Here is an 18,395-nt window from a genome sequence, read left to right as displayed (position 1 = left end):
ATCTAAACATATAATCAAATCTGAAATAAAGAAGATAACTATATAAAGAACTGTCAAAGGTCAAATGAAAAGAAAATATTATTTTACTACTGTGAGTTGGCTTTGGGCACAAGCTTTGGGCTCAAAGTTAGCACTAAGCAACTTTAAGTGTTATGTCCATTGGAGTACAAAGTTAACCATTTCAAGTGAAAAAATTAACAAAGTTCACTTACAAATGAATATACATTTTTTATACCACACTAACTCATGAATAAGGTGATTATATTTAGACAGACATGTAATGTATTGATCTATGGAGTCAAAGATGTAGAAAATGTGTATTATGAAATGACGGTGTAGGGGCCGGTACTGTGGCTCAGTGAGTTAGCCCTGGCCTGAAGCACCAGCATCCCATATGGGCACCGTTTCTAGTCTTGGCTGCTCCTCTTCCAATCCAGCTCTCTGCTATGGCCTGGGACAGCAGTGGAAGATAGCCCAAGCACTTGGGCCCCTGCACCCGTGTAGGAGACCTGGAAGAATCTCCTGAGTCCTGGCTTTGGATTGGTGCAGCTCCGACCGCTGCGGCCATCTGGAGAGTGAACCAGCAGATGGAAGACCTCTCTCTCTGGCTCTACCTCTCTCTGTAACTCTTTCAAATAAATAAGATAAATCCCCCCACCCCAAAAAAAAAAAAAAAAAAAAAAAAGACGGTGTATGTATTTCAAAATGTTTTGCACCAAAATAATCTTAACAAATTATTTTAATTCATGTATTTGATGAATTCATGTATTATTTAATTCATGTATTTGAAAAAGAGAGAGAGAAAGAGAAAGAAGGAAAGAATGAATGAGTATGTTCCCATCCACTGGTTTACTTCCCAAACGCCCACAATGTCTACAGTTTTTTTTTTTGGGCCAGATTGAAACTGAGAGCTGGGAACTCAGTCTGGGTTTTCCACATGGGTGGAAGGGATACAAGTACTTGAGCCATCACGTGTTACCTCCCAGGGTGATTATTAACAGGAAACCAGAATCAGGAGTGAAACTAGGATTTGAATCCAGGAATTCATTCCAAAATGGGATGCAGGCATCTTAGAATAACTATGCCAAATTCCTGTGCCTAAACTTAATTTTTTAAAGATTTATTTATTTGAAGGGCAGAACAAGAGAGAGAAAGAGAAAAAAAATTTTTTTCTACCCACTAGTTCATTCTCTAACTGACTACAAAAGCCAGGGCTGGAACAGGCTGAAGCCAGAAGCATGGAACTCTATCTGGGTCTCCCACGTGGGTGGCAGGGGCCCAAGTACTTTGGACCATCATCTGCTAACTTCCAAGGCGCACTGGTAGGAAGCTGGATCGGAAGCAGAATGGCTGTAACTTGAATCAGCACTCTACTATGGGATGCCAGCATTAAAAGTAATGGCTTTATCTTCTGTGTCACAATGCTGGTCCCCTAAACATACCTAATTCCATTTTTCAATGAACTTTTTGAAATCCCCTCATAGTTAGTAGAAAATTATAATACAGAGAACAAAAAAATTATCAGAAATATTATACTTCAAGGTAACAATCTATAATATTTCAGTGTATACTTTGACAAACTTTTTCAGTGAATAGGTACAAATGTGTGGTTTAGGCTTCTTATACCTACATACATAATGTCATCTTAAAAATAGCTCATTTCTCATCTTGGAAAAATTGATTCAAAACAGTCAATATTTACAGATATATGTAACCACTATGCTAACCAGGATTACAAATCTTCCTTTTTTCAGTTATTAAAGAAGCAAACTGTTTAAAAGAACAAATGCTAAGTAAACTAACCTATAATAATACCTGAAGATAATTATTATAAGAGGAAATATGCAGGATGTAAAGAATACAGAAGTTCAGGCTTCAGCCCTAAGCTTGACCTTAGATAAGTTGCTAAAAGGCTCTCAAACCAGACTGCTTCATTTATAAAGCTGAAATAACAGTATTTACCTTAGATGGTCCCTAAGAGATGAAATGAGATGATGTTCCCAATGTCAGGCACATAGTATCTCATTCTGTAATAGTTATGTTTACTATCATTATGAAAATGATCAATTATACTATTATATCATCTTAACAGATTAACTTAAGTGGTTGGATTAATAAGTCAGAAATGAAGTTTCTGAATACAATTGACTTAAGATTTTAAAAAACATCTAGTTATTCAAAAAAGAGAGGGCAAGCATGCCAGACAGAGAGCTCCCATCCACTTCTTTTTTTTTTTTTTTTTTTTTTGACAGGCAGAGTGGACAGTGAGAGAGACAAAGAGAAAGGTCTTCCTTTGCCGTTGGTTCACCCTCCAATGGCTGCCGCTGCCGGCGCACTGTGGCCAGCGCACTGTGCTGATCCGAAGGCAGGAGCCAGGTACTTATCCTGGTCTCCCATGGGGTGCAGGGCCCAAGCACTTGGGCCATCCTCCACTGTACACCTGGGCCACAGCAGAGAGATGGCCTGCAAGAGGGGCAACCGGGACAGAATCCAGCGCCCCGACCGGGACTAGAACCCGGTGTGCCGGCGCTGCAAGGTGGAGGATTAGCCTATTGAGCCATGGCGCCAGCCCCATCCACTTTTTTACTTCCCTAAATGCTTGCAATGGCTAGGGCTTAGCTGAGGCAAAACTTGGGAATTCAATACAGGTTTCCCATGTGGATGCCAGGGACCCAATTACTTGAGCCATCACTGCTGCCCTGAGGATCTACACTAGCAGGAAGCTGAAGCTGGGAGTTGGAGTCAGGTACCAAAATTCAGATATGGGATGCAGGTATCTTAACCAGTGTCTTAACTGATAGGCCAAATGCCTTTCTCTGAGTTAGTATTTTGAGAGAGGTGAAGCATCTATCTCACAGGACTAGATCACTTTCAAAAAATGGAATAAAAAACCTTCTTGGAAGAGATTTTACATTGGTATAATTAAACTAGGAGAAGAAATAGGTGAGAAATCTCAATAATTTAATCAATAATCCGTGTTTAGAGAACTTGTTTTTTGCACAATAATCCATAAAAATTTATGAAATTTTTAAACAAGATTTACTTATTTATTTGAAAGGCAGAGTTACAGAGATCAAGATAGAGAGATAAAGATATAGAGAGATAGACATGAGACAGAGACATAGATCTTACATCCACTGGTTCACTCCCCAAATGACTGCAATGGCTAGAGCTGGCCACTCTGAAGCCAAGAGCCAGGGGCCTCCTCTGGATCTGCCAAGTGGGTAACAGGGGCCCAAGCACTTGGGCCATCCTCCGCTGCTTTCCCAGGCACATTAGAAGGGAGCTGGATCAGAAGTGGAGCAGCTGGGACTCGAACCAGTGCCCACATGGAATGTTGGTGTTGCGGGCAATGCTTTACCCACTACACCACAGCACCAGTCCCTTTATGAAACATTTTTAACTGCTGGATCTCTCAGTAGACAATAACTTTATATAAACTGACATTGTATTATTACATTGTACTATAGTTATTTTAAAAATTCTCTCTAGGCCAGCACCATGATGGAGGTTAATCCTCCGCCTGCAGCGCCAGCATCCCATATGGGTGCTGGTTCTAGTTTTGGCTGCTCCTCTTCCAATCCAGCTCTCTGCTATGGCCTGGGAAAGCAGTAGAAGATGGCACAAGATCTTGGACCCCTGTACCCATGTGGGAGACTGGGAAGAAGCACCTGGCTCGTGGCTTCAGATCAGCACAGCTCCAGCTGTTGTGGCCATTTGGGGAGTGAACCAACGAATGGAAGACCTTTCTCTCTGTCTCTTTCTCTCACTATCTGTAACTCTACCTCTCAAATAAATAAAATCTTAAAAAAACATTCTCTCTACCACTGTTTTACCCTTAACTGAAGAGTAAGGGACATGTTTTATGCATTATTATTATTATTTTTTTTTTTTTTACAGGCAGAGTGGACAGTGAGAGAGAGACAGAGAGAAAGGTCTTCCTTTGCCGTTGGTTCACCCTACAATGGCCGCCGCGGCCGGAGCACCACGCTGATCCGATGGCAGGAGCCAGGTACTTATCCTGGTCTCCCATGGGGTGCAGGGCCCAAGGACTTGGGCCATCCTCCACTGCACTCCCTGGCCACAGCAGAGAGCTGGCCTTGAAGAGGGGCAACCGGGACAGAATCCGGTGCCCTGACTGGGACTAGAACCTGGTGTGCTGGCGCCGCAAGGCGGGGGATTAGCCTAGTGAGCTGTGGCGCCGGCCTGTTTTATGCATTATTTTTAAAGATTTTATTTATTTATTTGAAGGTACAGTGAACAGAGACAGGGAGAAAGAGACCTTCCATCTGCTGATTTACTCTCCAAATGGCCACAATAGCTGGAGTTGGTCCAGGCCAAGCCAGGAGCCTAGGCTCTACTCATTAGAGTGAACTCTCCTACATGGGTGGTAGCAGCCCAGGCACTTGTGCCATCTTCCACCATTTTCAGGCATATTAGCAGGCAGCTGGATCAGAAGCAGAGCAGCCAGGACTGGAACCAGAGCTCTGATACAGGATGCTGGCATCACAGGCTGTGGCTTAACCCACTGTGCAACAATGCCAGGGACATCCTATATACTTTTGTACTTCTATCTAATATACTATATAGTTTCACATTCACTATTTATTGATTGAGGAAGTAAATGAAGAAACCACAATGTCTACAGCTTCAATTCCAAGAGGAATTAAATAGGGAACTAACACGGGCCTGTGCCTTGTTATCAAGATAGTAGTACCTAAATTACTTAAGCAGACTTTTTTACAATGGCTTCAGGTTCTACCCCATCAAGACTAAGTCATCTGGGTTAAGGATACAGAAGATAAAGTTTAAATTTGAGTATACTCTGTAGTGTCTCTGTCTTTGCATTCAAGTCTTAATGGATTCAGAAGCATATACATGTGCTTCTTAATTATTAATTTTTGTTATCTCCTCAGTTCATCTAATAGAAGCACTGCATGTTAAGCTCTTCAAAGAGTGAAATGAGGTGGTACTACTACTAGGAAGATTTCTCAAATTCTCTCCCAAAAACAAAAGCAGAGGGCAAAGAGAGTTTAACTTACCTCTTTCTTTGCAAAGGACAAAAAGGAATTCAGCAGCAATTTGCTTGACTCCAAGGTCAACATGTGTCATGAGGCGCACCAGCTTATTTCTCACAGTTGAGCCTACTTCAGGTCGATTTGTCACATCCCTCAAAGGTGGTAAAACCTGGTGACACAAACGTAAAAACCAGCATTAATCAAGGGTACTAAAGTAAGTGAGAATGGTACTGTGCAACTGGCCAGTTTTGCAAATTTTATTGGGTTTATTTTCCTAAGAGAGGGAAAAATTCTAAAATATAAGTATGGGTTAGCTAATAAATGAAATAAAATAAAACAATACAACAACAAAAAACTGGCCTCAAATACTTTCATGCCTATAATAGGGTTTCATTTGAACAGAAACATCTCCACTGTACCGCCATGAGTTTTTACTCATCTCAGCACCAGGAATACCTTGCCCCTATCAAAATCCATTTTAAAGGCTGGGTCAAGTTTCTCTTCCTTCCACAGAGGCTAGCCTGAGTCATAGTGATTTTCACCTTTTTAAAAGTCCAGCAGCATTTTCAGTATTTACTAAAAAAAAAAAGAAATCTGTACTTATATTTTCTAGTTGTTTAATTTTACAATAAAAAATGGCTGTTAAAGGTTGGACATCCCTAATATGATATACTCCAAAATTTGAAACTTTTTGAGGGCCAATATGAAATCCTAAGTGGAAAAATTAACACCAGACTTTGTGTTGCAGTCACATGTAGCTGCACTAAAAATACTGTATAAAATTAACTTCAGGCTATGTGTATAAGATATATATGAAACATAAATTAATTTAGTTAGACTTGGGTCCCATTCCTAAGATATCTCATTATGTATAAGCAAATATTACAAAATCCAAAATATCTGAAATCTGAAATACTTCTGGTTAATGTACTTTGGATAATACTCAGCCTGTAATTATTGAGCACTACCTATACACTAGTTGCTCTAATATGCATATATTACTTATAATCCTTAAAATGACCCTGCAAAGGAGGCAGTAATATCATCTTATACCTACTCTATAGACTAATCCTCTGAGGGCACCTATACCTTGCTTAGTTTGTCTGTTCCTTTGGTCCCTCACTTACCTACCCCACCACCCAGATACCTCTCTCCTGGTTCTTCTCTTATCTCATTGGTGGCTCTGTCTCAGCCTCTGTTGCCAATTCTCTTTTCTCTATCTTGTAAATGTTGGAATATTGAAGTGTTGAGTTCCTGGGCCATTTTTCTTCATTATTTTCACTTAAACTATTGGTGATCTCCTCTTGTTTTATGGCTCTCCACAGTCTCTACATCCTGATGACTGCCTAAATTGTATCTCTGTGTTGAATTCTTCCCTGACCTTCAGACATTTTCCTAACTGATAGGAAGAAATATACTTAGAGGATTTTATGAAGGGCTTGTTGAAAGAAGCAGACTGAAATAAGGGCAGAAATTATATTCAAATGATCTCTTCTTAGAATTTTTCAAGATTTTACTTTTTTGGTAAATCTATATAAAGAACAGTCAACATAATACAGTATTAACTATGCTGCCACTACCTTAACTACAGACTGATTATAGAACAAACTACAGTGTCATAAAGTCATCTTACTAACCTTTAGGCTAGTGCTTCTGAGACAGCTGTGCATACCAAATACCTGTGGATCTTATTAAAATATAGATTCTGGTTGACTAAATCTTGATGGGATCCATAACTGCATTTTTTTTTTTATTTTCAATTACTTGAAAGGAAAAGTAACAGAAAGAGAGAGACAGAGACAGATCTTTCATCTGCTGGTTCATTTCCCAAATGCCTACAACAACTGGGGTTGGGCCAAACCAAAGCCAGGAGCCTGGAATTCCATCCAGGCCTCCCACATTCAGGGTCCCAAGCACTTGAGCCATCATCTGTTGGTACTCAGTATGCATTAGCAGGAAGTTGGACTGGAAGCAGAGAGACAGGACTAGAACCAGGCACACCAATATGGGATGTAGGCATCCCAAGTAGCAGCTTAACAGGCTGTGTTACTATGCCTACCCCTAGGGCAGGAATTTCTTTGTTTTTTTTCACTGCTATCTTCCCAGTGCCTAACATATTATAGGTGCAACCAACAATAAATATTCTGATTGAAGGAATAATGAATTAATTCAACTTTTACTAAATGCCTTCTATATAAATAGTTAGGCAGTATACTAGGACATGAGGACAGAAACATATTCAAATAATAATTTTCTGTGTACCTATTATGTGCCAAACCTTCTATGTACATATGATTTATCTGAGTCCATTCAAATGACTTTTTTCCTTCCCTTTCTATACTGAGTTCCTACATCAGGAGGTACTGAAGACACTGGAGATATAACTATGAACAAAAATGGAAATCAACCCTCAGAAAATTGAATAACCAAAATGTTTACAGAGTCCAAATTTCAGTATCTCTCTGACAGAAGAGAGACTACAACACTTGGTACGAAATAATTACACAATAGATGCTTATTTGATTGCATCAACCATACTGATTTGATCTCCCATCTCTGGAAGAACGAGATATGTTAACGAGTGATCTCATATGTGTTTACAGTATCCAGAATACAGAATACATTAACAAAGATTATCACATAAAAACTCCGAAGCTGTGTTTTCGGTTCCTTAAAACCACTTCTTAGGGGTGGGCATTGTGGTGCAGTGAGGTAAGCTGCTGTTCACATCCCATAACAGAAAGCTGGTTTGAGTACTGGCTCTTCCGATTCTGATCCAGCTCCCTGTTAATGCACACCCTGGATATTTTAAGCATTTGGAGAGTGAATCAGCTCTCTCTGTCACTCTGCATTTCAAGTGAAAATTTAATAAAACCTTAAGAAATTTGTTGTTGTTACTGCTAAATATCACTCTCTGCATATGTAGAGACAAACTGCATATGTATTCCCCTCCAAATACTACCTGATAACAATTTTTTCTTTGACATATCTTGCCCAGCTTCTCGGTTTGTGTTTTTTTTTTGTTTTGTTTTGTTTTTTTTTTTTGACAGGCAGAGTGGACAGTGAGAGAGAGAGACAGAGAGAAAGGTCTTCCTTTTTGCCATTGGTTCACCCTCCAATGGCCGCCGCGCTGCGGCCGGCGCATCGCACCTATCCAAAGGCAGGAGCCAGGTGCTTCTCCTGGTCTCCCATGGGGTGCAGGGCCCAAGCACTTGGGCCATCCTCCACTGCACACCTGGGCCACAGCAGAGAGCTGGCCTGCAAGAGGGGCAACCGGGACAGAATCCAGCGCCCCAACCAGGACTAGAACCCGGTGTGCCAGCACTGCAAGACGGAGGATTAGCCTAGTGAGCCGCAGCGCCGGCCCAGCTTCTCTTTCAAATGCATGGAATACTCATCACTTTTGTAAGTCAGTCCAGACTAATGCAACCTGGGTCAATAATTTCTAACATCTGTTTTCTTTCCTATATATCCAAATACAGAATACTCAAGAACATTTTTTTAAAGCTTTATTTATTTATCTGAGAGGCAGAGTTACAGAGAGAAAGATCTTCCATCTGCTGGTTCACTCCCCAAATGGCCACAATAACTGGGGTTGGGCTACAGTGAAGCCAGGAGCCAGGAGCTTCTTCCGGGTCTCCCACATGGGTACAGGGGCCCAAGCACTTGGGCCATCCTCTGCTGTTTTCCTAGGCACACTAGTAGAGAGCTGGGTTGGAAATGGAGCAGCTAGGACTCTTACTGGCACCCATGTGGGATGCTGGCAGCGTGGCAGGTCACGGCTTTAACCCACTGACCCACAGCACTGACCCCTCAAGACCAACTTTTGGGGGATATTTGTGGAGTTGGATTTAATCAGGTATTCATTACAGAACACAATAATTAATTAACCATGGTTCCATTTACACTATTATCCAAACTTATCTGTTACTTTAAGATCTGCCTTTCTTGGGGGAAAGCACTGTGGTGTAGCAGGTAAGGCCACTGCCTGCAGTGCCTGCATCCCATCTGGGTACATTTGAGTCCCGGCTGCTCCACTTCCAATCTAGCTCTCTGCTATGGCCTGGGGAAGCAGTAGAAGATGGCCCAAGTCCTTGGGGCCCTGCACCCGCCTAGGAGACCTGGAAGAAGCTCCTGGCTTCGGATCGGCGCAGCTCCAGTCATTGCAGCCAACTGGGGAGTGAACCATCGGATGGAAGATCTCTCTCTCCCCCTCTCTCTGCCTCTCCTCTCTCTGTGTAACTCTTTCAAATAAATAAATAAATCTTAAAAAAAAAAAAAAAGAAAGAAAAATGTAAGCCGACACCATGGCTCACTAAGCTAATCCTCCACCTGCGGCGCCAGTACCCCAGGTTCTAGTCCCGGTCGGGGCGCCGGGTTCTGTCCCGGTTGCTCCTGTTCCAGTCCAGCTCTCTGCTGTGGCCCAGGAAGGCAGCGGAGGATGGCCCAAGTCCTTGGGCCCTGCACCCGCATGGGAGACCAGGAGGAAGCACCTGACTCCTGGCTTCAGATCGGCGCAGCCCGCTGGCCGTAGTGGCCATGGGGGGCGGTGAACTAACGGAAGGAAGACCTTTCTCTCTCTCTCTCTTTCTCTCCTCTCTCTCTAACTCTGCCTGTCCAAAAAAAAAAAAAAAAAAGAAAGAAAAGAAAAACAAAAATGTGAAACTATAGGAAACAAAGTATTTTCACTTATTATTATTATTATTATTCACCAAGTCCTTCTTTACAAGGAAGAATGTCTCAAAATCATCTACCATGGAAACGGCCTTAATCCATTAATTAATTAGTTTATCCTAGTCAATGATTATTCATGTTATCTCTTCTGTCAATATGCCATAAATTCTAAAACCAGAGTCAAATTTCTTTATCAGCTTTATTTGCGTGCTATACTCATAGCAAGGTGCTTACTAAATCCTGACTATAAATGTAGAGAAAGGAAATGGACCTGGTTCACGTATTAGGGGACATTCTAAATGATGATAAGTGGACAATGGGGCGAATGGTGGTACCACATACCAAAATGAGGAAAGAAGGGGAACAAATAGGTGGGGTGATAGAAAACTAAGATATTAGCTTGAGATATATCAAACTTAAGATACCTAATACATATCTAGGAGGAGGAGACGGGTAAGTATAGTTCATTACATACATCTACAGCTTAGGGACAGGCAAGGGCTGAAGATATAAATTTTGAAGCCATCAGTACACAGATGTTTTTTAAAACCATTACTCCTGAATGACATCACTAAGGGAATAGGGACAGAGAGAAGCCAGCATTGCCTTGGGCACTCAAACATTCAGGGTTGGGAGGAGGAGGAAGATCAGTAAAGAATAGGTTCTCTATTGTGTTCTAGAAATCAAGTGAAGAAATATTCTAGGATGAGGGAAGATTTACATCAAATGCTATTTGGAAATAAAAGGAAAAAGCTTTGAGAACTATCAGCATTGGCAATACTGGGTTGGTGACTTTGATAAACACCTCTACATTGGGATGGAATTCATGAAAATCCAATTACACAGGATTCAGGAGAGAGTCAAAGATGAGTAAAAATAATGGAGAGGGTAACTATAGAAAACTTTTTTTAAACAATTTTTTAAAATTTTATTTATCTGACAGATGGAGTTAGACAGTGAGAGAAAGAAACTGAGAGAAAGGTCTTCCCTCCATTTGTTCACCCCCAAAATGCCTGCCTCAGCCAGTGCTGCGCCAATCTGAAGCCAGGAGCCAGGTGCTTCTTCCAGGTCTCCCACATGGGTACAGAGGCCCAAGCACTTGGGCCATCCTCCACTGCCTTCCCGGGCCACAGCAGAGAGCTGGACTGGAAGAGGAGCAACTGGGACTAGAACCCGGCACCCATATGGGATGCTGGCGCCGCAGGCAGAGGATTAACCAAGCGAGCCACGGTGCCAGCCCCATAGAAAACTTTTTAGAGGAACACTGCAGAAAGAGGGGCAGCAAAATGGCATTAAGGGAAGGATTCTTTTTTTTAGATGGAAGATGTGTTTAGGTGCTAACAGATTAGTCAGTATAGTAAAAAAAAAAAAAATCTAAGAATAGAGGGGAAATAAATGAAAGGACAAAGTTCCTAAGAATGTGAGAGGAAAGGGAATCTAGAATAAAGACTACCACAAACTATAAACAGAAGGAGGGATAATTCATCCTTGATACAGGGGGAGAAAAAGTAGCAATGGTACAGATGCAGACAGAAAATAGATACAGTGGTAGAAAGATCAAGTTTTCCCTTTGCAGCAAAATAGGAAACAAATGAGGAGAGTAAGCATGGATGTTTGGAATAAAAAAAAAAAGAAAAAGGAGTTGTGAAATAGCCACCTTGAAGTGTACTGGAGAACCATGTTGGGTGGCTGGTCTAAAATTTAGAGTAGACTAATCAATATGGTTGTAGTATTTGCTCTTGTCATGTTCAAATGTTCCATGGAAATCCAGAGCAGATAAAAGGCTAGATGTAACCAATTTGTTGAATTTTCCAGGTGATTATGAGTTAGGGAGAGTGAGAATGATTGGTTAAAGATCTATGGGGAAGGGGCACAAGTTAATACTCAGCCTTTGGCACCAGCATCCCATTGGGTGCCAGTTCTAGTCACAGCTGTTTCTCTTCCGATACAGCTCTCTGCTATAGCCTGGGAAAGCAGTAGAAGATGGCCCAAGCACTTGGGCCCTTGTACCTGTGTGGGAGACCTAGAAGAAGCTCCTGGTGCCTGGCTTCCCATCAGCCCAGCTCCAGCCATTGCGGCCATTTGGAGAGTGAACCAGTGGGTGGAAGACCTCTCTCTGTGTCTCTCCCTCTCACTGTTTGTGGCTCTACCTCTCAAATAAATAAAAACTTAAAAAAAGAAAGATGTTTGGGGAGCTAGCATTGTGGCGTAGCAGGTTAAGCTGTTGCCTACAAAGTTGGTATCCCATAGGGGTGCTAGTTGGAGACCTGGCTCCCTGCTAACACACATGGGAAAGCAGTGGAAGATGACACACATACTTGGGCCTCTGAACCCACATGGGAAGACCTGGATGAAGCTCCTGGCTCCTAGCTTTGGCCTGGCCTAGCTATGGCCATTGCAGCCATTTGGGGAGTGAATCAGCAGAATATTTCTCTCTCTCTCTGTCCGTCCTTCTCTGTAACTCTGCCTTTAAAATAAATAAGTAAATATTTAAAAAAAAAAAAAAAAAGAGAGAGAGATGTATGGGGAAGAATGATTATGGCAATAAATATGTGGAATCTGGGCTGAATCATGGGAGAGGTAAAGATGAATGAATGAAGGACAGTGAAAAAAAATGATCGACTGATCACTTGCATGGCAAAAGAACATTACATTAAGAGTAATCAGAGAAGGGGCTTGAAATTGGGATTTTAGAGGCAAGTTTCAGTTACTAACTATGCATGGATGGTTTATGAAAAAGCTATGCACGGATTTCAGTTTTTTTGCACCAAAATAAACTCATTTTTTAATTCAATTTCCATGAACTTTTTGAAGTACCTTATTTTGCAGCCTCATCACATATATCGTCTTACTTTAGCAACTTTGAACTTATCTCTAGTACATTTTTTTATTATTATTTTATTTGAAAGTCAGAGTTAAACAGAGAGAGGAGAGGCAGAGAGAGAGAGAGCAAAAGAGAGAGAGGTTTTCCATCCGATGGTTCACTCCCTAGATGGCCGCAACGGCCGGAGCGGTGCAGATCTGAAGCCAGGAGCCAGGAGCTTCTTCCAGGTCTCCCACGCGGGTGCAGGGGCCCAAGGACTTGGGCCATCCTCTACTGCTTTCTCAGGCCATAGCAGAAAGCTGGATTGGAAGTGGAGCAGCCGGGTCTCAAACCGGGTGCTTCAGGCCAGGGCGTTAACCCAATGCGCCACAGCGCCAGCCCCTCTAGTGCATTTCTTTTCCAGATATTTTCAGAGATACTTTTATACTTTGTTTACTTATTTCAATTTCTGCTCAAGTGTTATCACTTCAGAGATGCATTCTCTCTCTCTCTTTTTTTTTTTTTTTTTTTTTTGACAGGCAGAGCGGACAGTGAGAGAGAGAGAGAGAGAAAGGTCTTCCTTTGCCGTTGGTTCACCCTCCAATGGCCGGCACGGCTGGCGCCCTGTGGCCGGCGCACCGCGCTGATCCGTTGGCAGGAGCCAGGTACTTATCCTGGTCTCCCATGGGGTGCAGGGCCCAAGCACTTGGGCCATCCTCCACTGCATTCCCGGGCCACAGCAGAGAGCTGGCCTTGAAGAGGGGCAACCGGGACAGAATCTGGCGCCCCGACCGGGACTAGAACCTGGTGTGCCGGCGCCACAAGGCGGAGGATTAGCCTAGTGAGCTGCGGCGCCGGCCAAGAGATGCATTCTCTTATTCCCTTTTCTCTTCCCTTGCTTTATCTTTTTTCAGAACATTTATACTACCTGCCATTATATATTTATTTGTTAACATTTTGCCAATCCACTATAAAGGAAATTCATTAAGGGCAGAGACTTGATCTGTTGTTCAGTTCTCAGAACAATGCTTAGAACATGGCACACAGTATTTCTCACAAATATTTGTTAATAAAATAACGAGTGACTCAAAAAATACACAAGTTCACTTATTTCTTGATAAGAAAGAGTTCAAAGATTAAACTAATTTTTCTGATTTTCTGAAAGAAAACATTATCAGTTAATTCATTAACTCCATATAAAAAAAACAATTTTGAGATGTAATACTCATAAAGTGGTTACCTGGTCTTTGAGAAATTTTCTGATGTTTCGATGGGCTCGGGAACACTCTGTTAATAAGCTGAGAACTGGAGTTAGACCCTCTCTATAGCTGCTTCCCTATAAAGAAAATCATACATGCTACATTAGTTTAGTTTTTAACAGTATTATTTTCTTCCATGTACCTGAGCACATTAATACTTCTTGGTGGGGTTGAGGGGGAGGGTGGCAACTTCATGTTTATGAATGCCTGTTTTGTCCTTCCTGGATTTTCCTACATTTTCTAGGGTTCCCACTGGCTCAGTCACTGGGCTTAAAGGAGGCAAAAGGTTTTGGTAACCTCTTAAACTACTTTGCTACCTTTTAATACAGTAACATGACAAAGTGAGTTATACAGCAAAAAAAAAAATAGCTCACATTAAGTACAAAATTGAAAATGTCTTTTTTTTATATAAAGATAACTTTTAGGTATGATAGAAAATATGTCTGTAAGGGGCCAACTTTTTGGACTTATAAAGTCTTTACATGGGGCCGGTGCCACGGCTCAGTAGGCTAATCCTCCGCCTGCGGTGCTGCCACCCTGGGTTCTAGTTTCGGTCGGGGCCAGATTCTGTCCCAGTTGCTCCTCTTCCAGTCCAGCTCTCTGCTGTGGCCCAGGAGTGCAGTGGAGGATGGCCCAGGTCCTTGGGCTCTGCATCCACATGGGAGACCAGGGGGAAGCACCTGGCTCCTGGCTTTGGATCGGCGCAGTGCGCCGGCCGTAGCGGCCATTTTGGGGGTGAACCAACGGAAGGAAGACCTTTCTCTGTCTTCTCTCTCACTGTCTAACTCTGCCTGTCAAAAAAAAAAAAAGTCTTTACATGGAACAGCAATTAATTTTTTCTTTGTTTTCAGGAACTATTTTCATTTTGGTGTTACATGAACATACTTTTCAGCAGTGAACCAAATACATTCACTTGGTTTCAGGAATTTATCATATATGGTAATAAAAAATTATAATGATTATATCACTCATCAGTTACAAGTGTAAGAAAAGCTTAGATTTAGAAATCACGCTCTGGTGTGTGTTTGTATGTATGGCACACTCATATGCTTTAGAAATGGCTTCTCAAGGCGTCTATTTTATTAGCCTTACCTTGTCTATTCTCTTCTCCATAAAATTGAGTAAAACATGAATGGCCTCCATATTCATACCATTGTAAACCATGGTATTGTTTTTCAAAACTGTTTCTTTTGCAGCTGTTTTCTCACTTGGCAGTTCATCTAGAGTCGTTGCCTCTTGGGCTGTTTCCTCATGGGTTAATGGACAAATAAGAACATCCAAACAAGAGACCGGAACGTTGCTTAAAAGGTTGACTGCATTGCTGAAAAGCAATTTAAAAATACAGCATTTTAATTTGATTGGAGAAGCAACAAGCATAGTAAGATCAGAAATGACTTTTTGGAATCAATTAAAATTTTTCTTTTTCAAAATGAGCCATTAACATTAGTTAGAATTTACTAAAAGAGAAAATAAAGAACTATTTCAAATACATATGACAAATTACAAAGAACAGATGTTAAATGGACAGACACAATCACATAACGTCATGTCACTTTCTGAAATGCTAAAATAGGAATTAGTGAGCTTTAATGCCAGCTCTTAAATTAACTATGACAACACTGCTAGCTTTGCATTTTTTCCATGGGGTTTTAGATCCTTTTGTAGATTTACACTTGTTTTATTGTTCCTTAGATGACAACATAAAACATTTGAGAAGTACTGCATATAAGCAGCTTACCACAGAAGTAACAACATTAAAAACCAAATACTGTAGGTTTATGTTTTGTTCTTTCCAGATGCAGAATATACAATTTTTAAATCATCCCATTTTGGGTAAAACATTTGCAGGAAAAGGGAAATGGTGCTCATTTTCCCTCTTTCATCATTGGGTCTCTTTATATGAGGCCAACATAGCTAGTTAGCCTTTCTGCTATGCATTACTGAATACACAGCCTAGGATGCAAACCAGTAGGGGGAACCCAAACCTTGTATTTTTGGCATTCCCTGTAAGTCTTGTTCTGTTACTCTGTGTAGACTAGATTAAAATGATATCTGCAATTTCAAAATTAGAAATGTTCTTAATGAACATATTTTTTTCCACACAATATTTCACATGTTCATTTCAAAGGAGAGACGATGTTCTATGCTAACTGGATCTTACATCTCTGTGCCTCAAAACTTCCCGATAAACAACAATGGAAAGACAGGCATTACATTTCCTAGTGACAGAGAAGCAGATCTAAAAATAACCATATCCTCACTAAAAATAAACTCTTGCAAATATAATTTAAAAGTCTAACCACTTGGAAACTAAATTCAGGGCCTAATCCATCGGATGCTGTCTTAATTTAGACCACTGTAGTCTAAAATTTAATTTAGATTATACTGACATCCTAATAAACAGAAGATAAAAATACAAAGAAAAAATAAAATACAAGAGTTTTTCTTTCCTTTGCCCTGCAGTGTGGTTCCACTGCCCCAAGAATAAATATTTCCTTTTTTTTCCTGTTATGGAAAAATTTTAAATTGGTAAGAAATCAATCTAGAAAGTAGGTAACACTGAACAGTGAGTGGAAATGGACAGGGCATCAAAAAATAAGAACCATGAACAAAAATTAACCAATCCTATGAATAAACAGTTCCTGGTAAAATAGAAATTATTTGATTGTCTTCACTAAAACCTACTGCTGTGATTGCTACTGTTACACAAAATCCCTAATTTTGGTTATTTGTAAATTATCAAGGGTAATTGAAATATAATGCTTTTCCATAATCTTATAAAGAAAAATTTCCAAGCATCTGTAGTTCCTTATCTATAGTTTGAAATGTTTCACTTCTGACTTAAGCAGTTGGAAATTGTTACTGAATACCAAGAAGATTCACTAGGGATAAGAGAAGAACAAAAATGGAACTCTACCTTAGAATTATTTTCTAAAACTATACAAGCCATTCTGAAATGTTGGGATTTTTCCTACACAGGGCAATAGGCTCTGGAGTCCATTGACAGTATGAGTCCCTGAACCTATCAGACAAAACTAAACTGAAAAGTTTAAGATGGGTCATTTCATTAAAAAGGAATGTTTCCCCTTTAAATTCATTTAAAGCAAACAGTTTCCAGGAATTCAGTAAATTTAAGACATCAAATACAGTTTCACTTGATTCAACAAATATTTGGAGGTTTTAGGCTTTTCAAGAAAAGTTCCCATTTTCTCATTTCTTATTAAACAACCAGGTTCCCAAACAACTACAAAATTAATTTTCTGGCTCACTGTGTTTGAACTATTCTTTTTAAGTAAGGAAGGCCAGCTTTCTGAGCTCTGTCACTTCTCTGACAGTTTTATTTGTGGTAGAAGAGTGTATGAAATTCTCCAGCTACCAGGAAGTCAGTGACTATGCACAGATCTGCACAATGGTGTTTGCATTCCTACTCCAGGGGGTAGAAATACTGTGTATATTACTCTCTCCTTTTCAGCTCCGTAGAGATCATTAATCACTGGGACATGACATCCTCCTGCTCCTGCTCCCAGCCCCCTCCTGATATGCAGATTCAAAAGCAAGGCCTATTTAGAACTCCTTAATTCCTCGATTAAAGCCTTGTTAGTTGTGGGAGACGGAAGGCAATCTTAAATCTAGTCCTCTATCAAATGCTGAACTAAACGTAATTTAACACCAAATGACATCGAAGAGCATGTTAATGGCTTATGTAGATTTACAGTAACAAATCTCCCCAGATTGTATCTTCTTTCTATTTGAGGCTTTTTTTTCAAGGCTAGCAAGTCTATTTAAACAAATTATAAGATTTCCAAAAGATATTGCTTCTATTCTCTTAAATAAGAAGTGTTTTCTAAAGAATATTTTTTCTTTTGTGGTAAGAGTACTTAACATTAAGAACTATCTTAGTAGCAAAGTATACGATATAGCACTGCTAACTCCAGGCTCTATTGTACAGCAATCCCCAGAATTGATTTATCTTGCATACCTGAAACCATTTCCCACTCCCTCCAGCCTCTGGTAACCACTGTTGGGTTCTATGAGTTTCACTATTTTAGATTCCTCATAAAGGAGGGATCACATAGTATCTGTCCTTCTGTGTCTGGTTTATTTCATTTATCGTATCTTCCAGATCCATCTTTGTTGTTGCACACAGGACAGGACTTCCTTCTTTGTAAGGATGAATAATATTTTCTTTATCCATTCATCTACTGATAGACATTTAGGTTGTTCCCATATCTTGGCTATTGTGAATAGAGATGTAATGAACATGGAAGTACAAACACCTCTTTGAGATAGTAATTTTATTTCCTTTGGATATATCCAGAAGTAGGATTGCAGGATCACATGCTAATTCTACTTTTAATTTTTGAAGAACCTCCATACTATTTTCTGGAATGCCTACACTAATTTACATTGCCACCAACAACATATAAAGGTTCCTTTTTCTCCACATCCTCACCAACTTTTTTTTTTTTTTTTCCAGAAATAGCCATCATAACATGTGGGAGGTGATACCTTATTACAGTTTTGATTTCATTTCCCTGATGATTAGTGATGTTTACCAACCTTTTTTTAAAAGATCCACTTATTTGAAAGGCAGAGTGACAGGGGTAGGGGAAGGTCTAGCTACTAGTTCACTCCTCAAAT

At 40.5% G+C, this 18,395-nt stretch overlaps 1 protein-coding gene across 14 annotated transcripts in view; it reads right to left on the bottom strand.

The window, feature by feature from the left end:
• The window catches only part of RIC8B (RIC8 guanine nucleotide exchange factor B), a 126,545-nt gene that overhangs the window by 39,127 nt on the left and 69,023 nt on the right, over positions 1–18,395 (bottom strand). For all 14 annotated transcript variants that reach the window (XR_011380256.1, XR_011380257.1, XR_007919773.2 and 11 more), the window contains exons 5-7: positions 14,847–15,075; positions 13,736–13,831; positions 5,043–5,187 (exon numbers count right to left, since the gene is read on the bottom strand). Coding sequence is in view for 4 of the 14 variants with exons in the window: in XM_017342125.3 (XP_017197614.1) it covers positions 5,043–5,187; positions 13,736–13,831; positions 14,847–15,075 (470 nt within the window). In the remaining 10 variants the exon portion in view is untranslated. The remainder of the gene's footprint in view (positions 1–5,042; positions 5,188–13,735; positions 13,832–14,846; positions 15,076–18,395) is intronic.

Source organism: Oryctolagus cuniculus, chromosome 11, assembly GCF_964237555.1.
Source record: "Oryctolagus cuniculus chromosome 11, mOryCun1.1, whole genome shotgun sequence".
Classification (NCBI taxonomy): domain Eukaryota; kingdom Metazoa; phylum Chordata; class Mammalia; order Lagomorpha; family Leporidae; genus Oryctolagus; species Oryctolagus cuniculus.
This window is presented reverse-complemented; position numbering and strand designations above follow the sequence as displayed.